The 27449-nt window shown below is 38.0% G+C and overlaps 1 protein-coding gene across 1 annotated transcript in view; it reads left to right on the forward strand.

Moving 5' to 3' along the window:
* KLHL1 (kelch like family member 1) overlaps positions 1–14920 on the forward strand; it is a 433580-nt gene extending 418660 nt beyond the window's left edge. Inside the window, exons 10-11 of the mRNA XM_065581135.1 lie at positions 9764–9935; positions 14222–14920. Coding sequence (XP_065437207.1) covers positions 9764–9935; positions 14222–14281 — 232 coding nt within the window. The 3' untranslated portion in view covers positions 14282–14920. The remainder of the gene's footprint in view (positions 1–9763; positions 9936–14221) is intronic.
* Positions 14921–27449: the final 12529 nt, after the last annotated feature.

Raw genomic sequence — 27449 nt, forward strand, 5'->3', positions numbered from 1 at the left:
CAATTGTCTGTATCCTAAAAATTGTAAGAGTTAAGGTGTTGTTGTTGTTGTTTTTTACTAAATGACAAGTGAACTCAAAAATGTTATTAACCATATATAACTACTTTAATAAGATAAATATAATATATTACCATAACACCTATCATACAAAAGTGAGCTTATAGAAAACAATACTGTGTTGTTTTGTTTCGTTAGTACAGGGGTTCTCAAACTGGGGGTCGGGACCCCTCAGGTGGTCATGAGGTTATTACAGGGGGGTTGCGAGCTGTTAGCCTCCACCCCAAACCCCTCTTTGCATCCAGTACAAAATTTTGAGAACCACTGCATTAGTAACACATGAACACAGAAGCAGAACTAAGGTCTGTTCACATTTCCACTGGAAACTTCTGTATCTAAGGCAGAAATATTTTCTTATTGAAGAGACAAGAACTCAGCATGAAAGCAAACCTGTAATACCAAATTAGATTTAGCAATTTTTAAATTATAGTCAGGCAAGTAATAAAACAAAGCTCTTTAAGTAATGCTGATGCACACTGCACCATGGTGGGTCCTTCAGCAGGACTGTTATTGCCTGACACTGTATTTACAGTATATAGCCTGTACTTTGCATTTCACAAGCAAATATTCTGTGAATCAAGAGAGTTTAATAGGACACCAGGGCACTATTGGAGCTATTAAGATCTATCCTGCCTGTGATTTGCAGATACTCTTCTACATTTAATTGAGGTTTTATTACATTGTTTAAAAAAAACCTAAGAAAATTAACATATCAAAGGTATGCAAAAGTTATAATGCTAAAAGGGAGGACTAACCAGGAAAGTGGGAACATACAGAGTTAAAGCTTCAGAGTAGCAGCCGTGTTAGTCTGTATCCGCAAAAAGAAGAACAGGAGGACTTGTGGCACCTTAGAGACTAACAAATTTATTAGAGCATAAGCTTTCGTGGACTACAGCCCACTTCTTCGGATGCCACTCCTTTCCAAGGAGAAAGTTAATCAAAATCTTTAGAAGTGGACATGGACATGAAACCCTAGATTTACCTGAGGCTCATGAATTAGAAAAACAGAGCAAAACTGATAGAACACCTTTTGCTTTTCTAACATTTGTATTAGCTGTCATATAGGAGCAGTGTTACTTGAATTTGAAAAAAAGGGTATGAATTTCATTTCTTTTTCAGCCACATATGCTTTCTGGTTACTCCCTTGTTTCTGGATTGAATTCTCCCCACACTGAAATCAATGGGAATGTAAGCATGTAACTGAGGGTTGAATTTGGCACTTTATATAAAATGTTACTCTTATCTAATAACCAGGCATCATGAAAGAAGTTGAGGAAACAAATTGTAGTGCTTGCTTTTTTGTGTTGAAATATGACACAATCTAATCTCTGCTAATTTTAATTCACTTTTCCTTTTTTTAAAAAAAACATGGGCACATATAATAGTATTTTATGTCATTTCACATACATGAACTGTTTATGTTAAATAAACCCATACCAAAAAAAGTTGTGGGTTAATTTAGTGCACATGAAAGTGAGGAATTTAGAGCACTGCTTTGAGCCAGGCATATTGTAAACTGGTATTCTAGAATCTTCTCCACATAACTGTGACCTGCAACATCTCCATTCTTGTAGTCCTACACTTTTGCTGACTAACAACTGATAATCATACACCAAACTTATTTGCATATGTAACCTGCACAAGACTTGATTCTAGGCTTTTTTAGACACAAAGGCACTGACACATAGAATCACAAAATCATAGAAATGTAGGACTGGAAGGAATCTCGATAGGTCATCTAGTCCGGTCCCCCACACTGAAGCAGCACTGAAGTATTATCTAGTTAGACAAATACATTCCTGACATGTTTGTCTAACTTTTTCTTAAAAACTTCCAATGATGGAGATTTTACAACCTCCCTATATAATTTGTTCTAGTGCTTAACTACCATTACAGTTAGGACATTTTTCCTAATGTATAGCCTAAATCTCCCTTGCTGCAATTGAAGACCATTACTCCTTGTCATGCCCTCAATGGATAAGGATGACAATTTATCACCCACTTCTTTATAACAACCTTTTATGTACTTGAAGATTGTTGTCATGTCTCCCAGAGCCTTTTCTTCTCCAGACTAAACAACCCATTTTTATATCTTTCCTTAGATCATGTTTTCTAGACCTTTAATACATCTTGTTTCATTCATCTGTACTTTCTCCAATTTGTCCACATCTTCCCCGAAGTGTGGTGCTCAGAACTGGACACAGTACTCCAGTTGAGGCCTTATCAATGCTGAGTAAAATGGAAGAATTCCTTTCCATGTCTTGTTTATAGCACTCCTGCATCTCAGAATAATTTTCGCTTTTCCCCCATAGTATTACAGTGTTGATTCATATTTAATTTGTGATCCATTATAACTTGGGTTACCAGATAGCAACTGTGAAAAACAGGATAGGGTTTGGGGGTAATAGGTGCCTATATAAGAAAAAGTTCCCAAAAACGGGATTGTCCCTTTAAAAACAGGACATCTGGTCACCCTAATTATAACCCCCAGATCCAAGTGTATTACATTGCATTTGTCCTTACTGAATTTCATCCTATTTAGTTCAGGGCATTTCTTCAGTTTGTCAAGATCATGTTGAATTCTAATTTGTCCTCCAAAGTGCTTGTATCCCCTCCCCTTGATCTCATCCACAAACTTCATAAGTGTATATTCCATTATCCAAATCAGTTATGAAGACATTGAATAGAACCAAACCCAGAATACATCCCTGAACGATTTCACTCACTATGACCTTCCAGCTTGACTGTGAACCACTGATAACTACTCTCTGAATACAGTTTCCATCCACTTTATATTATGCTCATTAGGCTATGTATCCTTTGTTTGCTTGTGAGAAGGTCATGTGAGACAGGATCAAGAGCCTTTCTAAAGTCAAAATATATTACATCTACTTCTTCCTCCTATCACAAGGCATGTTACCCTGTCAAAGAAGGATATTAGGTTGCTTTGACATGATTTGTTCTTGACAAATCCATGTTAACTGTACTTACCTTATTAACTTATAGGTCCTTACAAATTGATTGTTTGATTACACTGCTCTACAGCCAAAATGCTTCTGAAATAAATGTAGTCAAACTTCACTAATTCTGAGTCACTGAGAATGAAAATGATGCTTAAAATTGTTGATTGGCTCTAGTGTTCAAGATATGCTATTGGGTCAGTATATACGACCCTTGACTTGGGAATGGCGGCGGATAAGTGAGTTATAAAGGGAAGGGATCTCAATTTAAACCAGAAATGACTAAAATACATCTTTGACTGGATCTAGGAATAAATCTATGACTGGGTTTGGACAGTACTTGATTTTTAGGCAAAACAATGAATGATGCAATCTGAAGCTGGTATTGCATCAGACATGATATGAACTGCATCATGTTATTCCTAGAAGTCATGAATGATGCAATCATAATGAAGCTTACATCACTCTGCTGAACAAATTGCCCTATATCAGCTCTAGAAATCATACAGTGTCATGCTCTCTTATTTGTCAGTGTTTGATTTTCAAAGGGACACATTTCTGTTTAGCCAAAGTGAGCAGCGATGCCTCGTACTTGTGTGAACAGTGCAGATAACTTCTGCTATGTTGTGGTGAAGTGACTTTTGCATCACAAAAGCGCAGTATAACCACTATGGTTAAGAAAGACTATCACCTTTATTTTGGCTGCAAAATTGGAGATCAGGACAAGAGGTGGGCCCCACACAAATGCTGCAACACTTGTGCAACAAATCTTCGCCAGTGGTTGAACAGGAAAAGGAAACCTATGCCTTTTGCAGTGCCAATGATTTGAAGAGAGACAACAGATCAAACCAGCAATTCTTACATCTGCATGGTGCCTCCAGTTGGGAAAGGTGTGTCAAAGAAGAAAAAGTGGACTGTGCATTATCCAAACATTCCATCAGCTATACGCCCAGTACCCCATGGAGAAGGACTGCCGGTTCCTGATGCACCAGAATCATTCTCATTTGAGTCAGACGAGGAAGAGGAAGAGACTGAAACTTCTGGTCCTGAACTATCAATGTCACAGGAGCCACATTTTCTCCCATCCTCCTCCTCTGAACCACACCTCATAACACAAGGTGAACTGAATGACCTTGTCAGGGATTTGGAACTACCCAAGAGTAAGGCAGAGCTGTTGGGCTCCAGACTACAGCAGTGGAATCTCCTGGCAGGTGATGTTAGGGTTTCCATGTTCCGTGACCGTCAAGAGGAACTTGTCCCATTCTTCTTCATGGAAGGTGATCTTGTAGCCTGCAACAACATCGATGGTGTGATGGCAGCCCTCAACATCGTTCTCGATCCAGATGAGTGGAGACTGTTCATTGATTCATCGAAGACGAGTCTTAAAGCTGTTTTACTGCATAGTGGCAATCTTTTGCCATCAATTTCAGTTGGTCATTCAGTCCATATGAAGGAAACCTATGACAACATGAAACAACTTTTGAGGTGCATAAACTATGACCAACATCAGTGGCAGCTTTGTAGCGATTTGAAGGTTGTTGCTCTCTTGCTTGGTCTGCAGACTGGATACACAAAGTACTGCTGTTTTCTCTGCGAATGGGATAGTCGTGCAAGAGATTCCCACTACATCAAGAAAGATTGGCCACTCCGACAGTCATTGGAGCCTGGGAGGAAAAGTGTTCAGCATCCACCACTCATTGAATCAAGGAAGATTTTGTTACCACCCTTGAACATCTAGCTGGGTCTGATGAAGAACTTTGTCAAGGCCATTGACAAAACACAAGCAGCTTTCAAGTACCTCCATGGAAAATTTCCAAGATTAAGTGAAGCTAAGATAAAGGAAGGTGTCTTTGTTGGTCCTCAGATTCGTGAACTTCTTCGAGATGATGCATTTGACCATGCACTGCGTGGCAAGGAAAAGATGGCATGGAAAGCCTTCCAGTTACTGGCAATAAATTTTCTCGGAAACCATAAGGCAGACAACTACAGGTTGTTGGTGGAAAACCTCCTCAAGGCATACAAAAGCCTTGGTTGCAACATGTCACTAAAGATACATTTTTTGCACTGTCATCTAGATTTTTTTGCACTGCACTGCAGAGCCGTGAGCAACAAGCATGGCGAGCGATTTCACCGGGACATTGCAACAATGGAGAAACGCTATCAGGGCAAATGGAGCCCATTAATGCTTGCAGACTATTGCTGGACAGTGACAAGAGATGCTCCATTTAATGAATACAAGAGACAAGCCAAGAAGCACCGAGTAGACACTGAATAGGACTAAACTATGTACATAATAGTTTTTTGCCTTTTGTTTCATAATAAATTTTATTTATATAACCTTTTGCTGATTTTTAAAGTGTTACACAAACAGGACAGGTGAAATATTAGCATGTAAAGCAACCATAAACGCATGAAAAGACCTAAGTTTACAATTTATGATTAAAACTCTACTATCTACACAATATACATAGACATAGAATCTAAAAACTTAAATATCTTAGAAACGGTAGCCAATCAGTTGTTTTAATTGTCATATCTGAATTCAGCACATCAAAATACATAATAAATAGCACATATTATCTCTGAAGCAGATGACTTCTCAAAAATTGTAGACCAGTGTTATTTGTTCCATTATTCTTTCTGGGTACTGAAGTTTAGGTGACTGGTCTGTAATTCTCTGGATTGTCCTTATACTCCTTTTTATAAATGGTTACTATATTTGCCCTTTTCCATTCCTTGGGTATCTTTTCCATTCTCCATATGTTCTCAAAGATCATCGCTAATGGCTCAGAGATCTCTTCAGCCAACTCTCCTGAACTCTTTTCCCCTTAGATTTGCTTCCCATTTACCTAACAATTTTCTGAGTTTGCTAAAGTCTGCCTTCTTGAAATCCATTGTCCTTATTTTGCTGTTTTCCCTCCTACTTTTTGTTAGAATCATGAACTCTATCATTTCATGATCACTTTCACCCAAGCGTCCTTCCATCTTAAAACCTTCAACCAGTTCCTCCCAAAACAGCCTCTCCTCTAGTTGCTTTCTCCACATTCTGTAATAAAATTGTCTCCAATGCATTCCAAGAATTTGTTGAATAATCTGTACCCTTCTGTATTATTTTCCCCAGAGATGTCTGGGTAGTTGAAGTCTTCCGTTACCACCAAGCCCTGTGCTTTGGACGATTTTGTTAGTTGCTTAAAAAAAGCCTGATCCGCATCTTCTTCCCATCTATACCGTCATCCTCAGTTAATTGTATTTTCTAAGAAGGACGTAACTTAGATAGTGCCAGAACCCATATACTGTACCTAAAAGATGGCAGTTTGTGAAATATTTGTTAAATATTTTAACAAGGTTTTAGTTCCCTCTTAACTGCTTTGCAGTTCGTAATAATGTTCTCCTAATTGGGTGTTAAAAGAATTAATTTTCTTTACTTTCACCTTGATTAAATTGGTCTCTAAAGTGAAACATATAGTTGGGGATAACATCTATTCACTGACTTTATTAATCCTATTGACTTTACTGGAACTCAAATAAGTAAAGTGAGCAGGTTTTTGTACTGTCTAGCTGAGAATTAAAATATTACTATCATGCATTTTTCCTCCTTCATCTTTTTTAAAGGACTGTATGTTTTGACTAAAGACCAAGAATTCTATTACATCTCCCAGTATTATCCTAATTGTTGTAAATTATGGGGGGATGGGGATTATAATAATCTTTGAAGACCTGGAAGGGAAAATACACATATGGTAAAGCCCAAAAATGTTAATTCTGAATGGATTTTCTCAAAGACTGTATGACTTTTCCTCCGAAAGCACCATATGCCTCTAGCTAATGTTCATTTTACAACCAGCTTTAACAAGTGTGCATTGTGTCTTCACCTCCCAGAGGGCAATACACTTTAATAGACTCCATGATACAGTATTCTCTTTCTGATTGCAAGGGTCAAGGTGAGTAGCTGAAAAAAACAGGCAAGCTAAATATAAATAACATCACTGTTTTTTTTATAATCAGGTAACCAGGGGCTAAATAGAATGCTTAGAACTCAATTCTGTCAACAAAACTCAACTGAAAAAAAGAGCTCCCTGTTTGTATTTTCCTAGAAAATGCTTACATTTTCTTACATTCTTCTGTGAAAAACAGCTGTATATTTCATCTTTGTAGTAACTTCATGTGCTCCAAGGTGAGAGGGGATACCATAAAAGTTCCTGAATATAGAAATAAATAAATTGTAAGAGGTCAAGGTTAGGACAAGGAGAGAGGCAACTGAGCTTTTGCTCATATTTTTAACAGCATTATATCCTGAACATCACCTATTTGGGAGTAAATGCTATTTTAAAAAATGGTCAAAATAACCCCCAAATAATATAATTTATAACTGAAAAATACTGAGTTTTTTATTACACCTCTAATAAAATAATAATAATATGCAGTATTACTTCCAACTGCAGAAGATTTGGGAAAGACATGCAAAGAAATATAGCTTTTGTTTTTCTCTAAAACAATCAAATTAATTGGGAAATGCCCTTACATACATACCAAAATCAGTTGAAATTGGAAGTCCGATTCACAGTTTGTACTGATCGGGATTTAACATCATTACATAGAAGCATCAAAGCTGATGTCATCAGATTTCGATAAAGCTCAGAGTGATTTAAAAAAAAAAAAAGTGTGTTTTGACAGAGAAAATGGAGGTTTGATTAAAGCAGGCGTTAGCAGTCTGTGCCAGAATGTCTGTCATAGCAAACTAAAGGCAAATGGAAGAAACATCTAGCCCAATTAAAGTAATGGCATAGATAATAAAAGTGGATAATTTTTTTCAGAAGTGCCCAAGGCCTAAATTCAAAAAAGTTTTTAGGCACTTAAGTCTGTGCTTAGGTGCCTGAGTCCCAGATTTAGGCACTACTGCAATTCAAAAACTCCCACTGAACTCTGTAGGTGTCTAAACTCATACCGCACCTAAGATTTTTTTCAATAAAAAGTGCCTTAGGTGCATGTGTGTCTGTCTCTGGGCATGTGCATGGCTGCCCCACTTTAGGAGTCCAGACACCTATCTCCCACCTAAGCTTCACAATGATTCTCAAGTCAGGTAAAAATAGGCTGCCTAACTTGCATGTGGGACCCAATCCAGTAGGCATACTCAGAGGCTGCCTACTGGATTGGATCTCTCAGGTGAGTTCACACAAAACAGGGTGGTGGCAGCGGCTCTCTCTCTCATAACATCTAGCCCAGTAGTTAGGGAAGTCACCTGGCATGTGGGAGACCCAGTTCAAGTTCTCCTCTGCCTGATGAGATTAAGGGATTTGAACAGGGCTCTGCCACCTTTCACGTGTGTGCTCTATCCACTGGGCTATGGGATATTTTATTATGAGGCCCCCTCCAACTTTTCTGTTGAAGGTGTTTTCCTTTGGATCAATAATTAAAGAGTCATTGGAGAAGGAGGACAGGATCCTGGGTATTCATTCTTATGGTTGGTTGCTCTCTGACTTTCTCTCTGGCCAAAATGACTCTTTAAATATTTCTCCAGAATGCAATGTCTTCAATAGGAGAGATCAAGGGAGCCCCACATTACAATATTCCAAAGCCCAATTGTAGAGCACTCACCTTAGAGTGGTAGATCCTTGTCTAAATCATGTCTCTTCAACAGTGTGTGTGTGTGGAGGGGTGTCTTCTGCATCCTTAATGACTACCCGAACCACGGTCTAACACTGATAAAATATGTGGTCCTCCTTCTCATCTTCCCAACCTCTGTCCCCTGACTTCTTGCAAAAATTGCCTTAGGTGCCTAACTCCAAAGAGGGTTGGTTCATCGTTGTGGATCACAAATAGAATCAGGCACCTCCCTGCAGCCCAGGCTCAGGTGATTATCTCCAGGAGAGGAGCAGGGCTTATGATACATGCCTCTCCCTTACATTGCCAATTGGCTATATAGCTGGCTCCCCACCTAGTGTGCTGGTTTTTGTGAATCCCACTCTAAGTTGCCTATTTCTCCCCATTCATTTGTATAGGGGAGCATAGGCACCTAACCCAGGCTCTGTGAATCACTGTGTTTCTGTGATTTTCTAGGCACCTAAAGGATAAAAGCATCACAACACCTAAGTATCTTTGTGAATATATGTCTAAGTGACTTATTATGAACCTAGCCCTTATTGACTTTTGGTTGGACTTAGGCTTCTAAATTCTTAAGTACTTTTGATCATCGTACCCAGTCATATTACACTGGGATAGAGACTACTTTTTTTTTTTTTTTTTACATTAGATCAATCGTCTTTCTTTCTCTTTCTTTCTTTCTTTCTTTCTTTCAGAGTAGTGCTACTTAACATGAATAACAGTGGCACAATACAGCATGAAACATCTCTTGACTTCTGAGACAGGTTTCAGTGAAGTTACTGTAGAGTTCAATCTAATTTTAGGAAAAGTAGTTTCCATTATACTATAGAAGAACAGTTTAACTAGTTTGGGTTTTTTTACATAGGGCCAGATTCTACCATTCTTAGTCATAGTCATGTTAAACAGCAACTTACTCTGTAAATAGTCCATTCATCTCCAAGGGACTAATCACAGAATAAATTGCCATTCAACATAAAAGTTTCAGAATCTAGCACATAATTCTTTTTTTTTCTGCTGTTGAAAAGATTGTTTATGATAAGATGTTTGTAAACAAGTCTTTTAAGAAGGGCAGATTTTTGTAAAGGTGGACATGAGCTAATACCTAGATTTTCATTAAGCTTGCATCTTCCTTTCTTCTTGTTCAGATATGATCCAAAAACTGATACTTGGACAATGGTGGCTCCGTTGAGTATGCCTCGAGATGCAGTTGGTGTCTGTCTTCTTGGTGATAAATTATATGCAGTGGGTGGATATGATGGCCAGACATACCTGAACACTATGGAATCATATGACCCTCAAACTAATGAATGGACGCAGGTACTTATAAACTTGTTTTATTTATTTTTTCACAATGAATTAACATTAGTAAGTAGCTGTCACTGCCATAGCTGTAAAATTATTCCTAATATTTCAACAACTATTATGATACGAGTTTCCCCAGAAGAAACAAAAGAAAAATGTGTCTCCTTCGAAACCAAGAAGAGACCGATAAACTTGTTGCTAAAAATATTATCTAGCTATGCTTTTAATAAAGTTTTTAATCTGTCTGATTTTCAATTGAAATGCTATTTTCATCCTGAATTTTCAGTATACTGGTTGAAACTGAATCTGTAGTTGTCAAAAGTGGCACTGGTGTTTTGTTTGGTGACAAATATGCCATGCAGATTTCTTGCTGGGAAAGCAGTTTGTTTCCTTTGTTTACCATGTAGAGTTTTCTATTCACTCTCTCCTTCCATTGCCTTCATTTAATGGACACTATGAAATACGCTGAATGCTGAAATATAAAAAATGTGACTTGAAATGTGGAATATACAGCTGTGGTATGATGGGTGGAACTAAGTTGATGGCAAAAGAAACATAGATTGGCGTGGTTTAGGAATGCCTGGAATATTTTGGAGACACATAGCAATGGCTTCCTAGTATATTTTGGAAAAGTTCTGTTTCTTACTACTCTGTCTCTTTGTGTCATCACTTATTGCTAATGAAAACACAAGTGTATGATTTATTGATTATGCATCCTGTGATATGACAGGCCCATGCAAAAACATTTTTTTTCTAAAAGGCATAAAGGTATGCCAGTCCCCATAAAAAAGCATGAGCAACTGGGTTTTGTAGAATTCAGTAATAAGAAAGCTTTCTGATTTTTTAGGTTTTTCTGGAGTAGTCATTATGATAGTTCTAGAACAATGAATGAACCACCTAATCTTCCACAGGCCATGCCGTTGCAGCCCCACCCTTCTGCAGCAACTAATTCTGTTCAAGGGTTGAAATAGCAAGCTATAGACACATTATACTTGCATAGGAAGCAGGAATCAAGTTAGGAACACTGGAGCCACATGGTTTTGAAACTAGTAACCTTGACTTTTACACATCTGACTCCTGCCTGCTTGGGATCAGACTGGAGACTTTCTCCACAGTACCCAGAATATGGAAGGCTTAGCAACTGTTCTCATCCTCCACCTCATGCAGCCTCACCAAATGAATCAGATATTGTAGAAGTCTTGCTTCAACCCTCAGCACTGTGGGTTAATTTCACCCAGAGGACAATCAATTTATGTGAACGTTGATATAGTTATCTTGGGAATTCTTTTTCCTGGTTAAAAGTCCCCGTCACAAGTTGCTATGGAAAGCATGAGCAAAGTATCGCACAGTCTAGTAATCTGATAAATATGTGTGCCTGTGCATATATCAGTGCACAGACAACTGCTTTTATTAAAGTGAAATTTTCTTTAACTTTGGATTTTAAAAGATTATAAAACAAGTATTGAACTATATACTTCAGGATTTTGTTGTGCTTTAGTGTAATTACAAATAAATGTTATTGTCAACAAGCAAAATTAAATACCAAATGCTTTTTATTCTCCCATTGATGGATACAAGATTAATGTGTGTACTTCCCACTAATCCTTTTGGGAATGTCAGGCATAAATCCATTAGGACTTAATTCTACCACCTTTCCTCATCCTGTGTAGTATCTTTCCATTGAATGGGATTACTTGCCAAGTATAATAGACATGAGGAAAAGCAGTAGAATCTGGTCCCTAATTAATGAGGTGAGAATAGACTTTACTATGTTCTTATAAAAAAGAACAGTGAATCAGCACTGTCTCTGAATTGCATATTGTTTTGATTTGTCATAACAACATGTCTTAAAGTCTGAAGGAAAAATCCTGCCTTCAGCCATTTTGCATGTAGCATGGCCATGAAGTACACATTAGGTAACACTTCCTACTACAGCACAAATGCTGCAAAAGCAACCACAGAATGACTGAGTGTCAGCTTTTCATATCCTGGATCCAGGCTGTAGGAAGGATTTCTGGAGCCACATGTTATCTGTGTTATTCTGGAACCTTATTGTTCCACCAGCCCCACAAGAAGGGAGACTTTACTACAGGAAGTCAATGCTATTCATTGGAATTCATCTTGCAGGAGAGGTGGAATTTTAAGGCTCCACAATTCTATTCTAGGCCCCAGTACAAAGCATATTTCCTGAAGGAAGGATGAGATTTTGGCCTGTATCAGCACCTCAGCTTTTAACATTCTGGTCTTTTTTTGTGGTTTGCGTCTCATCCTTCAATTTCACCCTTAGTGGCCTTTGAAAACTTATAATAGTTCTGAACTCTACACTGGCATAAGTGGAATATATATAGTGCACTATATATATAAGAATGCTCTTCATTGTTCGCTCAGGAGAAGTAGTGATAACACCAATGGTTCCCAAGATTAAAATTGTAATAGTTTGGTTATATGCAGTAGTAACATTATGGAAAATCATGCAAAAGGTAATTTCCCTTACCCATGCTACAGTGTAATCTTTTAGCTTTCTCAGTACCTTGTGGGTGCCAGGATGCTTATTAAAATGTGTTTAAATAATGATTTTAGATTTTAAATATAATTTAAAAGTCTTATGAAGTACTTTCCACTCCTCACTTTTCAGTTCTGCCCTTCATCTGTAGTTCTTATCATTTGGCCTGTGTTATACAGGAGGTCAGACTAGATAATCACAATGGTCCCTTCTGGCCTTGGAATCTATTGTTTTGTTCCATCAGAGTGAACGTAGTGTCATATCTTTCCTGTTAATTATTGTCCCTTAAAATTCTGGTGTCAGAGACTGACCTAAAGTGCATGTTCAAAAAATATGGTCTTTCTGTTGAGGTGCTGGACTAAGAGTCAAAAGATCTGTCTTTAATTCTAGGCTGTGACATACTTCCTGTGTGACCCTGGGCAAATTACTTATTCTCACTGTACCTCAGTTCCTCATCTGTAAAATATTTCTTTTCTCCTGCTGTTTGTCTATTTAGTTGTAAAGCTGCTTCTGCCATCTAACTCATATTGCATAGCACCATATTCCATCACGGAATACTCCTGATGTTGGGGTTTGTATGTTACATAAATTTAGCTGGCAGAACAACACCTCAAGTGGACTCTGAAGTGTTGCCTTAAAATACCACAACTTTTAAATCATTGAGACAAAATAGTGTTATTACAAGAATTTGTGGCAAGCACATAGTGGCAGAAGCTATGAATCATCACTGTATCTGGCAGTTATTGCCATTAAAATGTAACTTTTGCAAATACCACAGCAGTAGCCCAATCACTTTCTATCCTAAGTATAAATGGACACTGGTATTGCAGTTACCAGTTTGTGATAGCTGTGGGGAAATGTAAACATTGCTACACTGTGTTAAATGTCTTTCAAAAACAATAGAAAGCAAGTCAGTTCCGTGGAAAATATTTCATGAAATATTTTATATACTATGCAAGAATAAGAAAAAAGCAGTTAATCAAAAGTAATCAGGAAGGGAGCTATCCCCTAAAACAGTGGTCGGCAACCTCTGGCACGCAGCTCGCCAGGGTAAGCACCCTGGCAGGCCTGGCAAGTTTGTTTACCTGCCACGTCGGCAGGTTCAGCCGATCACGGCTCCCACTGGCTGCGGTTCATTGTCCTAGGCCAATGGGGGCGATGGGAAGCCGCGGCCAGCACATCCCTCGCCTGGGCCGAATTCCGCCATCCCCATTGGCCTGGAGCAGCGAACCGCGGCCAGTGGGAGCCGCAATCGGCCGAACCTGCTGACACAGCAGGTAAACAAACTGGCCCAGCCCACCAGGGTGCTTACCCTGGCGAGCTGCATGCCAGAGGTTGCCAACCCCTGCTCTAAACCCAAAATGCTAGTTTTTTAAAAGTATTTGTATTATAGTAGGACCTATAGCTCCCAGCTGAGATTTGGGGCTCTGTACAATGTACAGATAAGAAATAATCCCTACTCCAAAGAATTTACAACAAAACAGACAAAAAAACTTGCCCCAAATCACATAGAGAATAAATGGCAAAGCCAAGAATCAAACCCAGACCTCTTGAGTCACAGTCTAGTGCCTAATTGTAAAAACATACTGCCTCCCTATCCTCCTTATACCTTTAACTGAGTACTGTATGATAAAAGCAAGTAGTTTGAAAATTACAGTACTACGATATCAGTGTGTTTTGTATACTTTTGGTAGTTCAGCTGCTATTAATGTTGACAGTTCCTGAATAATATGTGCCACAATACTTCTGCCATTTCTTGTGTGATTTTCTGTTAATTTACATCTTTTTTTTTATGCAGATGGCTTCCCTAAATATTGGAAGAGCTGGTGCCTGCATCGTAGTCATCAAGCAACCGTGACTCTGTCAGCACTGCTTTGGATTTTACTGACTGTGAAATGTTTATTTTTCTATCAGACAACAAGAATGATAACTTTGTGAAAAAAAGGATTTTCATAGTGAATACTCTGTTGATCACAAAGTTGAGGAAATTTGAAAATGGGAAAGATTAAGGATTTATGCCCTGTCCAGTCATTAGAAACTGTTCAGTCAATGAACAAGAAAAAATCAGTCTGTTGTAGGAGCAAATGTATAAACATACTGCAGTAAGTTCAGGTACTGTTCTTGAGAATATGTACTGCAGAGCTGATAATTGGAAGCACCCAGGGCTAGCTCTTCATAAGGAGCAGAAGGGATATGAGAAGAGGTTTCATGAAACAAATAGGTTTGACTGTGGAATCATCACAGCACATTCAGTTACTTTTTCAACTTTTGTTTTATTAAAAGGAAAAGTAGACATAATGTGATGTTCTTTTGTCAAAATCTTATCTTCAAAGGGATCATGGCTTTGCCATTTAGACATATGTTTAGACAAGGAGAGGGAATCAGTTCTTATTAAAATAAAGAGGAAAGGTTGAAAGGTCTGAATAGTTCAGCACTCTTACTCATTCAAAATGATTAAGCTGCTTCTCTAGAGTCTGAGGGGAAGTAAATGAAAAAATTAAAACAACACAATGCTTGTTTCAGTAACTTTGGACTGTCCCTCCCTGTCAGAGTTGGGAGTCAGAGGTTGCCCTGAAATCATATCCTGAGAATTAGCACAAACTCAATTCAGAAATAAGAGCAAGCTTTTTAGACCCATTGGGACTTTGTTGCAAAAAATATGAGTCCAAGGACCTGTCTCATAAATCTACCTTAATCTTGTATTCAAATCAAGCATGTGGGTTTTGGTCACATTAAATGTTTTATTCATCTTCTGCATGTAGAAGCCCCTGGAAGACAGCTACTTCTATTTTATTACATCATTTAACAGATGAAACATGACTCGGCAATGGAAATTTCTTTTGGCTAAGTTTGACAGAAGCCTCATTGCAGATAGACAAGAGGGATAAAAATGTCATTACATTTTCTTTTTTTTCAAAACCACACACTCAACTTGACCTTATTCTAGATGCCATAAAACCCTTCCATTTTATTACTGAAAGTTATTGCAAGTAAGGGATGGATTAGAAATGTATGCAAGTAGAATAAGACAATATTAGACCATCATGAGCTAACCAATTCTGTATAGAAAATATACTAGACCCTTGTGTGCTTCCTGTTAAAGTTTATCAATTACAGTAATAAAGCTGTATCATGCTTTTCAGTCAGCAATAGTGCTGAGTTTCGTATTTTCTAATTGCTCAGTTGAATCAGTTTAAAACCTAATGGAGGGTGAGGATCCCAGATATCACATCATTCAAGGAGGCACATGAATTGTGAGGAATGGACCTACTGGTAGAAAACAATCTTTTTCTCTGAACCAATGCAGATCTATTAGGAAAAAAGTTTGTAGTTCAATTACAGAAGTCACTCAGTTCGTAACAGTTCAGAATTATTCTGAACTGGTTTGCCTTTAGCTGTTTTGAAGGTAATTCTGGCTGAAGACAAGACTTTTTAGTATTTGATCAGAATGGAAACCTTTGAGACCACTTGGGTTGATAAGAATATAAATTAGTCTTAGTGACATATGGTTTGAAGACGTGTCCTTTTAATGGTAAGGACCAGCAGAGATAATGTCACTCTATCATTGAATGACCTGACCTGTTTCCTGAGTATGTGATAGCATGAACCAACTTTCATATCAAGGCATAGATGCTGGTTTGATCTTTGTGCTCTTCTCTGTGCTAGTGTGAAGGCAGTTGCAAATGTCTGAGTGTAAGCTCCACACAAACATTTGGCTCTTGAATTACAATTAGTCTCTGTAGCAGTCCAGCCAAGCAATCTTTAAGGGCAGTATAAAACTAGAATCCTACAGTCTGAATTTAGGAATAAACCATGGTTTTTTATGTGATTGTACTACCAGAGGGTTCCACCATTAACTGGGCCTTACAGTGGGGAAAAAGTGATGGTCTGGTGTCTTCCCACTCTTTTCCCCATCCAAAAAAGAGTTGATATATTCCAACTTTTTTCTTCTGTACACTTCTTTCATTTTTTCAGCCAACAGTGGTGAAAGTTGCAGTATGACATAGCTATATAAACAGTAAATCCTACCATTATTTGAATGGAAATTTATATAAATATTAAAAATGTTTCAGCTCAGCTACCAAGTGTACACCAACTGCAAGCAGTTTCCTTCTGTTTTACTAGTCATAGGAACAGATAACTCACTAGCAGGTTAAAGTAAACAGGGCCATCTCAGGGCCAGTAGATTACCTAAATCACAATTAAGCCCTACTTTTAGGGTTTAGGTAGGATTTAAGTGGTGTATAACACCTTGCTGATCCTTGGTACAGGAGTAAATTCCATCCTCAATAATTTGAGATCTTAAATGAGGTTTTGAATAATAATAATATCTCAGTTCCCCTTAAGTGGATCATTTAACTTGTTGTAACATCTACTTAACCGATGACATGGCTATTTGAAGGGAAGACAGGGAACAACCAAGTAAAATAAGAAAGTAAAATATTTAATAATGTATACATTTTTCTTTTTTAAAAGGTTCCTTTTTCTGCTAGTAGTAGATAAAATATTATTAAAACAGAATTTTTGTCATATTAAAATCTGCATACTGTACACCTAAATATGTGCTTTTAAAACCAAAATAATGAGATTTTTAAAAACACAACTTGGAAGCTAAAAATAAATAAAATTCCAAGTGCACCTGTAGAGACAAACAAATGATCTTGCAAAGATCTTTTAAATTCAACCTCCACAATTTTCCCCAAAGTACTTTATATGCAGTATAGAATTGAAATATGAATAGCACCCCTGGATATTAACCTTCAGAAAAGAATTACCATACAGTTACTCAAGATATGTTGAGGTTTGTATTGTAACTCTGCTTTGCTCATTTTTATCCATGATTTTCTCATACCCTTTTGTACATTCCCTCTTTATTTTTTCCATTATTTTATCTTTTGTAATCTCTCTGTACTTTCTCTACTTGGATAACTATTCTCTCATCCAAAATGTCAAGCTTTCTCCACTGTTCCTTACTTACAACAAAGGTGGAAGACTGTGATTCTTGATCTATCTTCATTGTATTTATACTTGTACAGATCCATATACAATATAGATTAAAGGCAAAAATTGACCTACCCTCAGTTTCTGTATGTCAGTACAACTTTGCATTAATTTTGTTAAGGGAGAAGAGTTTGGGTGGGATTTTTCAAAAGTTCTCAGTGTTGGCTTAACTCTGCTCTTGTTATGTCAATGGAAGTTTTACATTTGACTACAAAGGGAACAGAGTTAAGCCAACACTGAGTGCCTTTGTAAATCTTACCCTTGAAGTTTATAGTCCATATACCCCCAAAGAAAATAGTCAGGGAATACACTGGCTTTAAAGCCATTCCTGTTAGCCTGTGTTGAAGCAAACAGTAATAACTTTGAAGGAATAGTAGATGTACCAATATGTTTCAAAGGCCAGATTCTGCCTCCTTTATTCATGTTGAATAATACCTTTCACTGCAAGTAGTAGTAATAAAGTAAAGTAGGTAAATTCTAGATTTAATCACATAGTGTAAAATGGAATTACTAACTTGTTAATTTGAAAAACAAAACAAAACACCCTCTTGCTTATGGAAAACAATAACAATTAATATCAATTAAATATTTTAAAGTTGTTTTCAATTCTCTCTCTTTCCAATTGATTGGTATTTATTTAAATGTAATAGTATTACCACACTTCCAACCTAATCAGTTTTCCTAAGAATTTCTCATTTGCTGTATCACTCCATCTTAGGGTTTTATTCTGCTATCCATCACCATAGCATCCATCACCACCCCCTCGCATAGCAGAGGAATAGTACAGTCCCTAGAGGACTTCATGGAGACTGGAATCAAGATCTCAAGTTGCAGTGCGGGAGATTTAGGTTGGATATTAGGAGAAACTATTTCACTGAGAGGGTGGTGAAGCACTGGAATGGGTTACCTACGGAGGTGGTGGAATCTCCATCTTTATTGGTTTTTAAGGCCAAGCCTGACAAAGCCCTCGCTAGGATGATTTAGTGGGGTTGGTCCTGCTTTGAATAGGGGGGTGGACTAGATGACCTCCTGAGGTCCCTTCCAACCCCGATATTCTATGATTCTATGAGTCTCTGGCTCTTCTCCTGTATTATTTATTATCTTTTATTAATTATTTCCTTTATTGATGATAATGTGCTCAGTCCGAAACAAAACACAGAGACAGACAGTCCCTGCTCCATAGAGCTTTTAAAAGACATGGTTAGGGTTAGTTAGAATAGAAGGCTATGTGCATAGAAGACAGATTTATAGTCACATATGAAACCTGTCAAAATATTAAAACATTGTAAGGGTATATTAAGGGAGTTGTCTAGCTTAGGGATCGGCAACCTTTGGCACACGGCCCATCAGGGAAATCTGCTGGTGGGCCGGGATGGTTTGTTTCCTGCAGCATCCACAGGTTCGGCTGATCGCAGCTCCCACTGACCGCAGTTCGCCATCCCAGGCCAATGGGGGCTGCGGGAAGTGGCAGCCAGCACATCCTTTGGCCTGTGCTGCTTCCCGCAGCCCCCATTGGCCTGGAACAGTGAACCACGGCCAGCGGGAGCCACGATCGGCTGAACCTGCAGACACTGCAGGTAAACAAACCATCCCAGTCCGTCAGCAGATTTCCCTGACGGGCCAAAGGTTGCTGATCCCTGATCTAGCTCATATTATTATTATAAGCACTAACATTAATTGGTACAAGGAAATTATTATGACTTAAATATGAAAGATATATTGACTGCCTTTGTATTTGTGTAAAAGAAAACATAACTGAGACTCCATCAGATATTCAGTGTTCATATATGAATTCAAGTCAAATGTATCTAAAGAAAGCACTATATTAGATTAACTAATTCACTATGTTAGATTCACTTTAATTTCCATTAAATTTAAACTAAACTTACTTCTCATTTCCTATAATAAACACCCTAGTTAGAATTTTTACATACACTCAATATGCCAAATTCCTCCCTTAGATACATTCAGATGATTCGCATTTACTTCAGTGGGAGTGAGTCACAAGCAAAATTAGAATTGAAAGCAAAATTCGACCTGTTAGACCAAATGCATGCTTTGACATGCCTAGGCCAACACTGGCAAAGCTGTAGTTAAGCGAGAACTGTGGACCACAGCTCTTCTACCCTGCCTCCAGTGAATCCAGCTCCATTTAAACCTGCAGTACTCATACTCCTTAGGTCCCCCATGGACTGAGGTGTTAAGGAAGCATTGCAATACCTGGTCTATACATATTGGTATGTAAACCCACTGCCCCACAATCCAACATTTTATTCAGACTACTTCAGCAAAAATATTCTGAGGAGTGAATGGAGATGAGTGGGCCATGTAGCTTCACGGAGGTCATAGTCAGGTCCATTTTATTATTATTAAGCAGCAGGAAATATATATAACTATACATTTACAGGGTATTTTTAAGTAGGACTCATAATCTGCCCAAAGTTTGAGAACTTGAAACCCAGTCCCATGCCTGTATGGAGCCCCAGTGACTTAAGCCATGGACTGTGCTGATACAAAGCTTCTCCAGTATAGGTCTGATTGTGGGAACAGGGCCCTACAGCTATTTCTACACCATTAATGTATGCCATGTCTCCACTAAATGCGCCTACTGCCTGTTTTTGGCTCTAGCCATTGAAAACCAGAAACTGTACGTCAGTTCTAAGTACAGAGAATTACAGTTGAACCCAATGTTTTCGTTATATTTCAGAGCCTGTATACCACTGTGCACATTTTAAACAGAATTATTTCTTAGAAGTACAGCAGGTATAATATTGCAGCATACCAGTAACTAGTTATTTATCTTGATAGATCTAAAAAAGTTTTGAGAATGGCATAACCAAAACCACTTATTGTTCTCTTAAAACATAAACCATTTTTCAAAACTTGATGGCACAATCAAAGTTATGCATGCATAAGTATAACTTATGTGTTGTTAACCTTTTGACTAAATTCTTCCCACATCACTGACCAATAACACACTACATTAGGTTATTCATGTTATGCCATGCCACTTTTTGGTATCTGTTTAATAAGTTTTAAAAGAGGGCATTTTAAATCCTACAAACCTAAATTTACAAAGATGTGTACCTCAACATATGTGCACTTTTCCATGCTCCCAATGTAAGTGTGCACATCTCTGAAGTGTGTGCCTATGTATATGTGCATGCCTAAGTTTGTATTCAAAAGTACAAGGGCACTTATGCACTCACGTCTTTGAAAATTTGAACCACCATATTTACTACTTACATTTGAACCTTTTTCATAGCATGCATGAAACAGGCATGTGATTAAGTCAAAGTATTGTTTGGACAGGTGTCAGTAAAAATGAATATCTCCTCCAACTTTAATGAAGGTGTGATTCAATATTAATTCTTTACAAAATGTAAAATATAGTGTTAAATGTAAATTATACATCAAAATGGAATGACAATAATAGGTAATATCTGAGGGATAATATAATGCAATTTAAAATATATATTAAATGTAATATGTATATTAGAAAAATAGAGATTCATTAATTCCAATAGTCCATTCACTGAAAAGTGTTTTATTTTCAACAGTAGTAGTCAGATTTTGGAGGAATAACTTTGCAACCAGTCTGTTGGCTCATAAATGTGTAGACTATTTGCATTTTTAGCGCTGTGTGTTCTTGTGGTGCTGCATGTAAAATAGATACTTGACCTGGCTCTTTGACCACATCAGGAGGAAAATAGTTATTTATCCCATAGCTATACTTAAAATCTGTGTTGAAAGACAGTGGCTCAATATCCATTCTAGAAGTCTGGTAGCATGTTTTAAACATTGGGACTGCTGAATTTGAGCAAGTTTTACACCCAATGATTCAAGTAAAACAAACTCTGAGCTATATGGACACAAGCACTAGATCAGAATAGATTCTTAATATGTAAGCATAACTTCAGAACTATCCTTGATTTTAAAACAATGAATTAACCATGATATGTCTATTCACCCCACTCTAATTTAAATGAGAAAATGAAAAATAAAATATACAACAGAATAATTATTCTTCAGCCTTATTCTCAGTCTCTAATATAAAGCAGATCTAATTGCTGTAACCTTAAATTCCATTGCCAATCCCCTCATTATAGTATTTCTGCATAATGCATGAAGGTTAGATCCACTCAGGGGAATAGAGGCTGCTGAAGGTCCCCAAAGCTGCAAAACTACAGTGGTTCTCTTATGCTGAGGGAGATCAGTGGTGGGCAGGTGAAGGATAGAATGTAGCTATTTAATCCAAAATAATGTGTATTTAATATTCACAAACCACTATGTGGGGCTGCACAGGAGTGTCAACTCTATTCTAGATCAAGGGCTGGAATAGCGGTTGTGGAAGGGCTGTGGGGCTGTCCCATCTCCATGCCCCACAACTTCTACATAGTTCTCCTTACTAAGGGTTTGATCTTACAAGAGAAATTGCAGATGTTCAGCACCTCTCATGTTCAGGACCATAACCTATTTGTTCAGGTTTTGTACAGGTCAGGAAAGGCACTTAAGTTAGAAAACATTCACCTTGGTCCTCAGACGGGAGATACAGTGAGCATGATTTCTCAGAACGCAATCACCTTCCGTCTAAGACTGACGTGATATGAGCTATGTCTATGAAAGGCCATCTTGCAGAGCGCCTCCTGTGAGACAGAAATTATCCTTTGTATATCACTAGAGTGAGTAATTTGTTCTATAAGCAAGACCTAAGCAAACCGGTGTTGCTCTTCAGAGGTAATAAGAGGCTCACACGCAGTAATTTTCATTGGCTAATGCGGGTGTTTTTGTTTTTGTTTTCTTTTTAGCAGTGCCATGGCTTTGAAAGCATGTCTGTGTAGACTTACACAGCACAATCATGTAGTCGCAGAACAGGTATGTTGATCTCTACATGAAGGTGTAGTGTAGGAACTGAGACTATCCAATAATGTTGGTACAAACTGAGACCCTGATTAAGAAACAGATGTGGGAATTGTGTGTGGGAAAATATGGACACCTTCAGATCTGAGAGTTTAGACTAAATAATATCTAGTGTATTCTTTTGCCTGAGCCAAAGAACAGGGGAAGAGGGTGTCATCCTCACATAGTGACAAATGGAATGCCAGTTTTCATCTGTTAAGGATCATTGTTATTGTTTATTGAGCACAATTAGAAATGTGTTGCTAGACACACAAAGGAGGCTGTGAGTCCTGCAATGGGCTTTCAGTCCAAGGGCTTGATTCTGTGTGAGCCCAGAGTCACTGAAATAATTGATTTCTGAAGATTTAGAGCCTCACAGAATCAGGTCCTAAGATAAAACAAAATAGCACAGACTGTTAGATGCAAGACGTAGGCTTGAATTTGAGAAAGAGAAAAACGTTTCAGTTGTCTTGTTTTTTTGTTTTGTTTGTGTATATGTTTTAAAGGGGGATTGGAATGAAGTACATCTGGTGCACAAGAAGAGAGAGGTTTGTAGTTGTAAAAACAGGATGGATAAATAACCATCCATTTCTTTCCTTTTTTGACTTCTAGAGTCTGGTAGATGTTTGCAAAGACTCCCATTAAAAGAGATATTGTCATGTTAAAAATATTGTCCCTTCCACCTCCTCAGACAGAGGACACTAAAATTGGGTGGATCTCTGACAGGAAGCATAAAGGATGTGTTTCAGGGAAGGAGAAGTCCAACTCACAGTGGCATTGGTTTTGCACGTGGAGAGGGGGCAGAATATGCACATAGCCTTCTATCCTAACTAACCCTAACCACTCAGCAGTTAACACTAACAATCAACTTCTACTGTGAACAAACCCACTTTCATTCTCTGCAGCCAAACACCATTATGAACTTCAGATGGCTTAGAGCTGTGTCTGAAATCAGTGTTTTCCAGCTCCCTCAGCATGATCTCCTTCACCAGACATACCCTCTCTACACTCAAATGTTGTAGCAGCAGTTTGGCTCACACAAGAACAAGGGCAAAATTTTCAAACTCTGGAGTCTGAAGTTAGACACCTAAATCCAGATTTATATACTTCTGTTTATCTACATTTGTATATGGTCAGCCATTACTATAATATCTGAGCAGGGAAGCGGCGCGGGCCAAGGGATGTGCTGGCCGCGGCTGCCCACAGCCCCCATTGGCCTGGAGCGGCGAACCGCAGGCCAGTGGGAGCCACTATCGGCCAAACTTGTGGATGTGGCAGGTAAACAAACTGGCCTGGCCCGCCAGGGGCTTTCCCTGAACAAGTAGCGGAGCGCCTGTGAAAACCACTGGTATACACAACCATAGAAATAACAGAACCATTGTGCAGCTAATATAGATATACTGTTTTTGTTGTTGTTTTGATGTGATCATCACCTGGTTCTTTCTTTTGATGAAACATTAGTTTAATCCGAAATTAGATAAATTGATTTCATTGGGTGTTGTAGATTCTCAGCACCGCTGGAGAAAATAGGCCATTTGCTTTGGCTACCTACATGTAGATTTGGCTGCTTAACTTTAGGCTTCCAAGTTTGAAAATTTGGGGATGTATGATTTATTTATATATTTATTAAATAATACTTTTTTTAACAAAGTGCCATAGATTTGGATGGTACTTCACGGACAAATAAAATGGCGGGTTTCTGCTATAAGGCACTTACAAGCTAAATGTAATTTATTTATAAACCTGGTGAATGGCAGAAATGTATTTAAGCTATGTTCGGTTGTGTTTAGCAGCCACTAGGGTTACAGAGTGTGATGCATCATCATACAGAAACAAACAATATGGAACCAAGGTTTTCCTTGTTTCTGACATTCTTGCATGATTGTGCACAAAAATATAAAATGCCTGATTGTTTTTGTTCATACTATCATATATCAGGAGTAATTCCACTCAACTTAGTGGATTTACACTGGTTTAAGAGTAGACTCAGGACATTAGGGCACAACTAAGGCCATATCTACACTACAGTTGCTACAGGGCCACAGATACAGCACTGAGCTCTGCAACTGGAGCATTGTAGTGTAGATGGTTTCTGCAGCAGGATTTTTTCTATTGCTGTAGTTAATCCATCTCTCCGAGTGGCAGTGGCTAGGTCAATGGAAGAATTCTGCCACAGCAACCTACCCCGTACACCATGGGTTAGGTCGGCTTAACGATGGTGCTTAGGTTGTGAATTTTTCACACCCCTGAGCAATAGAGCTAGGTTGATCTAATTTTTAAGTGTGGACTAGGCCTAAGACTGCAAAGGCAGAGCCATGACTGGGATGGGGACTAGGCACGCTGCTCAAGTGGCTGTGGCTGGAAGTATGATGCTAGTAGGACTTGCTAAACCATTACAAGAGTTGTAGCTGTTGCAGTACTACCAATGTATAGGACCAACAGGGCCAAATTCATGCCTTTGTTCTACCCAAATATACTTTAGTTGCATATGCTCATCTTGCACTCCCCAGCACATGCAACCCAATGATGGCTGACTTCTGTGTGGCTGCACTGCAAGAAAAGGGTCCATGAGCCCTCCCTGCAGCTGTACCAGAGCTAGAGTGGTCATGACTATACTCATGGTAATTAACAATATATCTCAATGATGAGCCTTCAAACTCCATAAAGTGCAAGTGCCATTTCTGCAGCTATCTCATGTCGCTTTTTTTGTCTTGGGATTCTGTGGATACACAACATGTTTACTGTGGTGAAGAACTGCAGAGAAAAAGTCGATTTTTAGTAGTTTGGAATGTATAAGAAACATACTGTGAAAATGTACAATAGAAATATGTTTGTAAATCAATTCAAATACTCTGTGTTAAAATTTGCAATATTTGCAGACCAGTTTACAGAATGTTACTCTGTTTACCCTCATTGCCATTATGTTTCAGACACTTATGTATAGGATGCAAGTGGAGACATGGAGCACAACATTGAACTTTAGAAAACTGACTTCATTTGCCACAACTCATTTTTAAAGATATCTGAATCCTGAACATGTCACTGTGCAACAATAAATCTGCCTGTTTTAATGTTCTACTGTGGTGATTTTATTAAGTGGTTATGACAATGCATTTAAGTGTTTGTGTTAGTCTGTTTTTAAACACGCGCTCACTCTTTGTTCTCTTGATCGCATATGGGAGGCAGTGTATAAAATATTTGGAAATCTAGTAAATGTTATGTCACTTGCCTTTTTCTTTGTAAGTTGAAACAATTCAGATTCTATCCTATGCCATACAACATCGTCATCCACAATGCAACTTTTTTCTTTTTTTTACTGTTCTACGACTTTTAATAATATGGTCTGGACTTTTTTAGTGAATATGTTTTGGTTGTTTTAAGATAAAATAAAGTGATGGGACTGGGTGCACAGGTATATAAAGCAAGCTTTTAAGAAGCCCAGCACTGAGACCAAAAACTGATGGGTGAATTCGCAGAAGTCATGGATTGTGAGTCTGATAGTCCTTTAATGTGATGGTCAATCTCTGTATATGTAGTGATAACTGAAAAGAAAAAGAAACACCTAAGGAGTTTGGGGCTTGTGAGGATCAGAAATATAGGGACAAATACTCCAGTCCTTACTCACTTTTTACTTGTTTCGTAACTAGGCAAAGCTACTGACTTCATTCCTGGGCAGGAATGATGGTCCAGTGGTTAGATGCTAGCCTGGCACTCCGGAGAGTCAGATTAAATTCCACCACAGACTGGGTGTGTAACCACAGGCAAGTCCCATACTCTCTGTGCTTCAATTCTATAAAATGAGGATAATAGTATTTATTTGAGACACAGTATTTAGGGCTCCATTTTGACTTTATCCTCACAACATGACTGTGAGGTAAAGTATCCATTTATATTTAAGTATTTTTAGCCATTCTTTTTATCCACACAGTGATCCACACATCACAGCTAGGATTAGAACCTATTTCTTTCTCTCAGCAGCAGATTTCTTGCAGGAACCTTCAGAGGCTCCACCCCAAAACTCTATAATAGATATATTTAATGATTAAGGTGAGAAGGTCAAATAATGCTCCTTTTGAACTCAATGTGACATTTGCCATTGGCTTATATGGAAGCAAAATTAAGCCTTGTAGATAAGTGCTAGAGGTTACTCCAATTATCAGCTAGCATGTTGCTAGGACAATACAAAATAGATCCTATTTTATTGTTCTCGACATAAATTGTGGGCAATAAATAAAAATTCTCTGGAAAAATGACCAGCACACCTGTGCAACTTCATCTTGTTTGAACACAGTCCTAAATTACTTACATGGGCAACATTACAATGGCTTTTTGTTCATAAATGTTCTATTTAATACTATTTATACTTCCAGGCTTCTACTCTAAACGTTGTTTGCTTCAAATAATTACTCTCTCTTTGCATCTAATTTGAAAACAAATTTCTATTCCATCAAAGTAATAGCACTGTATTTTATCAGTAAGTGGCAATAAATAAAAAAATAAATAAAACCTTTCATTTTCTATAGTGGTAATATCAGCAAATAAAATTACAACCAAGGTTGTTAAGTGGACTTTTAATAGACTATCTTTTTTGCTGATAATCAATAACAAGTAGGAAAGAAAGCAACCAAAGTGAAATAAATGCTCTTGGAATAATAAAGAGAAAATAAACCCATTATGTACTTCGGGGTTTTCATAACTTACTGTTTTCTGTTGAGTTTGGCTTTAGAGAACAATATCTGTTTCTGTTAGGATATGGTTGATTTGGTCAGGTTGTTCAATATCACTTCTTTTAATTGTGGGACTTAGATGTTAATTTTAATGTATCATTCAATTCATTACATAAGAACATAAGAATGGCCATGATGGGTCAGACCAGTGGTCTCATCTAGCCCAGTATCCTGTCGTCCAACAGTGCCCAGTGATAAATGAGTCAGAGGGAATGAACAGAACAGGGTAATTATCAAGTGATCTCTCCTCTGTTGTCCAGTCCCAGTTTCTGGCAGTCAGAGGCTTAGGGACACCCAGAGCCTGGAGTTGGTTGCATCCCTGACTGTCTTGGCTAATGGCCATTGATGGACCTATCCTTCATGAAACATGTGTAATTCTTTTTTAACCCAGGTATACTT

This window comes from Chrysemys picta, chromosome 1 (genome assembly GCF_011386835.1).
Source record: "Chrysemys picta bellii isolate R12L10 chromosome 1, ASM1138683v2, whole genome shotgun sequence".
NCBI classification, from domain to species: domain Eukaryota; kingdom Metazoa; phylum Chordata; order Testudines; family Emydidae; genus Chrysemys; species Chrysemys picta.